General features: G+C 43.8%; 1 protein-coding gene across 1 annotated transcript; it reads right to left on the bottom strand.

Annotated features, from left to right (window-relative positions):
- Window positions 1-6,205: 6,205 nt before the first annotated feature.
- Window positions 6,206-7,180, bottom strand: LOC118691417 (2-oxoglutarate receptor 1-like). Its single transcript, XM_036390587.1, has one exon. The coding sequence runs from the start codon at window positions 7,178-7,180 to the stop codon at window positions 6,206-6,208; it is 975 nt and encodes a 324-aa protein (XP_036246480.1).
- Window positions 7,181-7,380: the final 200 nt, after the last annotated feature.

Raw genomic sequence — 7,380 nt, 5'->3', positions numbered from 1 at the left:
CTTTTGTAGCAGTTGCTTTTTGTCCTGAAAAGGGATTTCTGTTCAGCTGACTTCTGTTCTCAGTGTCACACTACTTTTATTCTACAAGAGAGAAAAGGGACAAGTAAAATGCATATTCATATCCAGAGGAAGAGTCTCAGGCACAACATAGTGCTGTTGCTTTAAAAGAGTTGTATTTTTGCATCAGGCACTGCTTCCCCCTGCATTTGTATCTGCATATGTGTGTTTATGTGTCTCTAAACGCACAAATGATAAGTAGCTGCATCGTTTACATTTTTATGGCTCAAGCCCTTGATTGAATTTTCATAATGCCAGGAGGGCCCATTCGGGATTCAGGTCCTGCTGTGCAAATACTCGCTAAGACATCTGCCCCAAAGAGCTTGTAACTCTAAGAGGATAAAATGTGGCAGGAGAAATAATTAGGGGGAGATGCAGTGACTCTCTGTGGTTACATGGGAGGGTCATTCAGCTACAGGATCAGAACAAGTCTTTGTGCTTGTCTGGCACGGATTTATTGGTGAATCAGCGGCACCATTCTGGTTTTTATCCTGGGCTCACAGCCAAACTGTCCCTCTCTCTTGTGCTCAAACCACAGCATCAGGATGTCCCCAGCCACAGCTCAGCTGCACAGCAATATCAGCCTCTTCCAGAGAAGACCCCCAATGCCATAAATCAGCCCTCGTTTTCCACATGCACATTTCAATTCATATAAGGAAAATATTTTGCTGTTGTTGGGATTCTTTTTGAGGTAGGAGTGAGAAAGAAAACATTTCCATGCTATGGGCTTGTTTCTCCATCACACCTAAAAGGAAGGGCAGGTAAGAGGAAGCTCCCAAACCTCTATGTCTTTCCCCAAGGGGACATTACAAGGAACCACCAAGGAGAAGTGAGTTCTGGCATGTCTCCACATGCCACCCTTCCTAGCTCTACATGTCCACCTTCCTCAATGCTCCCAAAACATTCCCAGACGTTTTCTACAACCTTCCCAAAACACCAGCATCTCTGTGCCAGTCAGACCCTGATCTCCAACATGCAGCTGTAGCTGGGCAGGGAAGGAGGAATGTTGTCTTTGGATCTGGATCAAGGTGACATGAAAAGCAACTCATGGGAACATGTCTGGACCCCCACCCCTCTCTGGGGCCAGGGTCATTCTGAAAATCAGATACCTGCATTTGGTCAGGACAGGAAGTGTTGGTTTGCACTGGTGATTCTTGCAGAAATTTTGTTCCTCTGTGTTTACATTAGTTGTCAGCCCTGCTGCCTTAGGGATGAGCCAGATCATGACTGCTGATGCACTCAGTTCAGCCCCTCTGTGGGTAATGGAGGAGAATCATGATGGTACAAGTGCAGCCATTTGGCCAGTTTCTCCCATGTTTTCGTATCTCTGGTGAGAAACTGCCCAGCTGATCAGAAGAGTGAGCAAAACAGACTGCTTTCTTAAGGCCTGCTCAAGTCACTTCTGAAGATAAGTAGGAGCAAAACCTTCTATTGTGGTGGTGATAGGCAGCAATGAGAATAAATGCTGCAAATTGGTGTGATTGTCCACTATACCTCCTTGGTGGAATTATGTAAAATTCAGAAATCCCTCACATGATCATTTTCTGCTGCTATACAAAACAATTATTTTTTATGGTCTCAAGAAGTGGGCCCATGGGAAGCTCGAGTTTCAACAGGGCCAATGCAAGATGCTACAGCTGGGTTTAGGCAGCCTCCAGTACCAACACAGGCCAGGGTATTAAGATATTGAGAGCAGCCCTGCTGAGAAAGATTCGGGGTGCTGGTTACTGAGAGGCTAGACATGACCTGACAATGTGAGCTGGCAGTCCAGCAACCCAAATATATCGTGGGCTGCACCAAAAAACTGTGGCTAGCAGGATGAGGAGGTGATTCTCCCCCTCTACTCCACCCCCATGAGACCCCACCTGGAGTGTTGGTTCCACCTCTGGGGCTCCCAGCATAAGAAGGGTGTCGACCTGGGAGGTGTCCCTACTGATGGCAGGTTAGACTAGGTGGCCTCTAAAGGTCCCTTTCAACACAAACTCTTCTAATAATGTATTTCAGTGTTGTCACCATCCCTGTCAACCTGGCCCAATGTATTATAGGAATTTGGGAAGGTTTTAGACAAGAGTTTCAAAATGTCAACATAATTTGTGGTTAATGCCTGAATGCCTGTGCAATGCCTGTGGCCAATTTGTGCTAATGCCTGTGGCTAATGTTCTCAACCTAGTGCATGTGCTTTCTTTAGTTAAGTCATCCCTGCCTCTGTCCCTCAGGGTTTGCATATGCAAACCCCTGAGCAGCCACAGAGGTTGATGTTTGGGTAGGTAGTTTTATAAAGTGGAAATCCGCTGATGGATCTGTGGGGAAATTCTAGGTGCTCATTTACATCCAATTTGTACATGTAGAACAAGAAAGGTTACTAGCAGTCATAGTTTTTCAGTACAGTGCTTATATAATGGTATGTATAATTGAGGTTCAGGTTTACTCCTTTGGAATGAACACAGCTGATAAATTGGCATAAGCTTCTTGTCCTCCACCTCTGATGCAGGACCAAAGAGAATTTTGTATGTCCTTCCTTGTGTGGTTACACTTCTAAACCAAGTGCAACCATATGACTTGGTTTTGTGGGTTGGTTTACAAAGTCTTTGTGTGAAGGGCCTTCCCTCCCCACAGCTGTGCTGGGCAGCTGGACCCATATATCCTGCCTTTGTGGGATCTGCAGAGGTATCCCAGAGCATAAGCTGCCAGAGAAATATGAAAACTATGTTAAAGAAGCAAAAGGAAAATGTGTGTGTATCATATTAATTCAGAGAAGATGAGAGTATCATCAGAGTTGATGCGGGTTTTTCCTCCCCTCCCCGTTTCATTGTCTCTTCTGCCCTCCCACACACACACAAGTCATTGGAAAGTACAGGGCATTTCATTAGGTAGGCTTGGACTATCTGTTGGGCTCTTTAAGAATTCTTAAATGGACATTTCTGTCTCCTCAGAAGTAGGGATCAAATGAAGTTTGTGCACCTTACAAAACCAGCCTTGTTCTCTTCTTCAGAGGCACTGTTGCAAGGTCCTGGAGCCCCATGTTGCTATCAGGGTATGCCAAAAATCTGAGTATCAAGATATGGCAGCAATCTGCCACTGTCATGCTGAAGGCAGCACCTGGTCTTCTCTTTGAAATGGTTTCTCCCTTGTTTGTGTAAAAATATTCACAAAGTTGTGGATGCCCCATCCCTGGAAAATATTCTAGGCATCTTCCATTGATAAAAAGAGTACATAGCCTGGATGTATGAACAAATAAGTGTGCTGAGTAATTGATCCAGAAAACATCAAGTAGAGCTGAAGAGGGGCTAATACAGAGCTTCATTTAAAGTTAAAAGCAAAACTTACCAACATATTGTTGCAAAACCAGAAGCAGTTCCTTTTCTATCCCAAACACCAAAAGAACCAGACTCCATATTGCAGATATTAAGGTAGGACTTGAGTGAATAAAACTTAGGTGTTGATATGCACTACAGGCTGAAAAGATAATGTACAAGCCTGATTTTACTTAAAAAAAAACCCCAAACTTGGTGGTTTTTTGCTAGAATAACATAAAATGAAAAAACAGCTAAAATGCCATGTTCATCATTGCCTTCATCATTGGTGTATCTGCTGTGTCTGGTGTCTCAGGAGCAAGTGCTTGAGAGCAGCACTGCAAGTGTAGTGCCCCTCCTAGAGTGTTAAAATCAATGCAGCATGTGTTGTGAGAGGCTTTTTCTTTACATCTTTTGGATGGTTGCATCATGCAACATCTCTAATGGCTAGCTCCCTTCTTCACCCTAAGACCTCATCCACAATTTGAGGCTGGACAGTGGTCTCAGGGGAAATCATGCTGTGCTGCGCAGAAGTTTTTGAAGTCACCTTGATGAGTAGCTAAGGGTGGATTAAAATACAATGGCCTATTTTGGGAGCAAAATGGCTTCCTCCTCTGATTTCTGACAGAATATTTTCTTCACAGGCCATCCTCTGCCCTAGCCCAGAGAAATGCTGTTGTTCCTCTCCCCATCTTGCTCCTTCCTATGTCAGGGATGGTTTCTTAGCTCCTCTCCCTCCCCCAGCAAGCCTGCTGATTTCTGTTTGCTCTTGTTCTTCCCAAACTGGCTGTGGGATAGGCTGGAAATGGGCTCCTTATGCCACAAGGGAGTCACAGGCTGTTTGCCAGTCACTCAGACATGAGCTTAAGGGGGGTGGTGCCCTAGTGGTCTTGGTCTGGTGTCACTTGGAGAGCAGCCCATGCAAAGAGGGGTTGAATAAGGAGAAGGGTAGCATGAGAAGCTTGAGGCAGCACATATTCCCATTGATTAATGGATATTTTGGGGTAGAGAGCAAAAGTAATGAAACATGAAATAAGGCTGTTATAAAAATGTGTTGTAGGATTCACTCTGTGATCATACTTTTGGGCTCTGAATATTATGTTGCTAATATTTTTGTATTGCTGTTGGCCAGGATAGTTCAGCTGGTACTGGGACCTCACTAGATAGATCTTCAAGTATTGGACTCACACTTTGCTACAAGTTTATTTTCCCCCCCTGAGACAGCCTATATTGCCTGTAACATATGCTATTACTTAAAGCTGTTCCTTATTGGTGTGACCAAGAAGAGCTTCACTGAATAATGTAATGGGCAAAAAATATTTGGATTTCCTATGAACTGTGGAAAAGGATTTGGTGGTAGTGGTGAATGAAAAACAAACCAGCAGTGCATGCTCACAGCCAGCCATATCCTGGGCTGCCTCAAAAGAAGTGTGGCCACCAGGAGATTCTGCCCCTCTGCTCCACTCTCATGAGACCTGGAGTGCTGTATCCAGGTCTGGAGCCCAAAACTGGATAGAGTCCAGAGGCAGGCCATGAAGATAATCAGAGGGCTGGAACACCTCTTGTATGAGGAAAAGCTGAGAAAGTTGGGGTTGCTCAGCCTGAAGTAGAGAAAGTTCAAGACGACCTGATTGCAGCCTTTCAATGCTTAAACGGGGGCTTATAGGAAAATTGGGAGATACTTTCAGTAGGTACTTTACCAATAGGAAAAGGAGTAATGGTTTAAAACTGTAATAGGGCCTAGATTAGATATAAGGAAGAAATTTTTTACAATGAGGATGGTATAACACTGTCACAGGTTGCCCAGAGAGGTAGTGGATGTCCCACCCCTGAAAACTTTCAAGATCAGGCTTGACATGGCTCTGAGCAGCCCGGTGTAGTTGAAGATGTCCCTGCTCATTGCAGGGGGACTGACTCTGTGGCCTTTAAAGGTCCCTTCCAAGAAAAACTGCTCTATGATTCCACAGACTCTCTATCAGTAGTGTGGAAAATCCTTGTGAGAATGATCTTGTATTGCCCCGCCATCACTCTTCAGGCAGTCACTAAAGGCACTGAATGGAGCCTTACTGTGTAAGCTGCACTTTTAGCAACCTCTGGAGAGTGATCCATCCCAGTCAGTGCCAGAGCTGTGCCTCAGCTCTTTAAAAGCAGGCATGAACATTTGGGTCTGTGTCTGATCTACTTACCTTTTGCGGTCAGTGGAGAGAAACAGGCACTTCTAGGTCACGATTCACCTTGTCCAAATGCAAACATCAAGAATAATTCAGTGGATCATACTCTAAAACAGCTTATTTCTTTCCATTATAATGGAAAATTATAAAATGAGGACAAGGTGATTAGCTATATGCATACGCCTACCCTGTCAATGTCTCCAGGGAGGTGAGATGAACCACTTCCAGGCCTAAGACAGGTTTTGATCTCCAGAGGGTTTTACCCCTCTCCATGGCTTAGGAAGAAAGTCAGACAGGTCTCTAGCTCAGACTACACTTATATTTTAAGTTAATACAATTAATTTAGGATTACTCCCATCCTGAATTTATATCTGCTACTAATAGACTAGTATTTTTTTCCAGAACCGCCCATTCTCCAAAAGAGCTACCATGGATTCAGGAAGCAACCGCAGAAACATTTCTGAGAAGTTTCACACTTTATTTATTAGTATTTTATTTAAAACTTTTTATTTTTAATAATAGATTTTCTCCTTTGATGATCAGTTGGTAACACAGAACAGATTGACTCTCCTTTGGCACTAACTGGGTTAACCTGAGTACTCTAATGGCAGGGAGGTTGTGTCTGGCTGGTTGAGGGCAGGTTTCAATCCTTCCTCCATAAATGTTAAATTGCATCAATCTCTTCTACTTCAAACACTTGTTTGTCCAAAACTTGAAGAGTGAGAGTATTGCCTGCTGGAAATTATCTCCTGACACTACATAGAGCAGCAAATTTCCAAAAGTATTTAATGCTGCTAAAGGTTTAGTTATAATAAACATTAAAAGGATAGTTTTCTTCAAGTGGCAGCTAACTGGCTGTACTCGGAGCTCCAGATGAATCCCCTTAAAGACATGGAAGGGGAGGAAGCACACATAGAAGACCAGCAAGAGGAGAACAGTGAGCCTGCGAGCCTTTTGTTTGTAGCTAGCCTGTGTGTGCAGCCCAGTGGCCAAGATGCCAATGATGAGCACGTAGCACAGAGTCACCGTCAGCAAGGGCAAGAGGAAGGCAAACACAGTCAGTCCCCAGTTGTACCAGCGACTTGTGACAAAGTCCTCAGCAGCAACCAGGTCTGGGCAGATGGTCTTGTTCTGCCTGTCACTTGGGGAAATCAGGATGGCCAAGGGGCTGAGGGCCACCAGGGAAATCATCCAAATGACTGCACAAGTCACCACTGCCCATCTCCGCTTCCGAAGAAAAAGGGATTTCGTTGGGTGCACAACTACCAAAAAGCGGAAGATGCTGAAGCAGCTAAGGAAGATAATACCACTGTACATGTTGAAGTAGAAACAAAACTGAATAAACTTGCACATGAAGTCTCCAAAAATCCAGTCATTTTCATTAGCATTGTAGTGTATAAAGAAAGGAAGTGTGACTACATACAATAGGTCAGTGATAGCCAGGTTTAACATAATGATGGTGCTACTTTTCCAGGGCCTCATCTTAAAACAGTAAACAAAAATTGTCACGATGTTTCCTGGGAAGCACACCAGGAAGATGAGACTGTAAAGGATGGAGACATACAATTTCACCTGGTAGAAATTTTCATCCTTGCAACTTGTCAATAGGTCTGCAGAGCTGGGCTGAGTAGTACAAGTGCTGGTACATTCAGATGCCATGTTTGCAGAAGTCTCCTTAAGACAAAAATCAGACATTTAGTTTTAATTGGTTTGTTGGAAAAAATGTTGTCAGTTAAACCTTTTGTTGCTGGAGAAATTGAAAATTTGAGAAGGCACAGTAGTGAGTGGAAATGAGGACTTGCTAATGTACCCAGTCTGACCTAGATAACACCATTGAAATGTTTAATTTCACCTTTTCC

The sequence above is a fragment of the Molothrus ater genome, chromosome 2, assembly GCF_012460135.2.
Source record: "Molothrus ater isolate BHLD 08-10-18 breed brown headed cowbird chromosome 2, BPBGC_Mater_1.1, whole genome shotgun sequence".
Lineage (NCBI taxonomy): Eukaryota > Metazoa > Chordata > Aves > Passeriformes > Icteridae > Molothrus > Molothrus ater.
The sequence above is the reverse complement of the archived record's forward strand: the minus strand, read 5'-3'. Positions and strand labels throughout refer to the sequence as shown.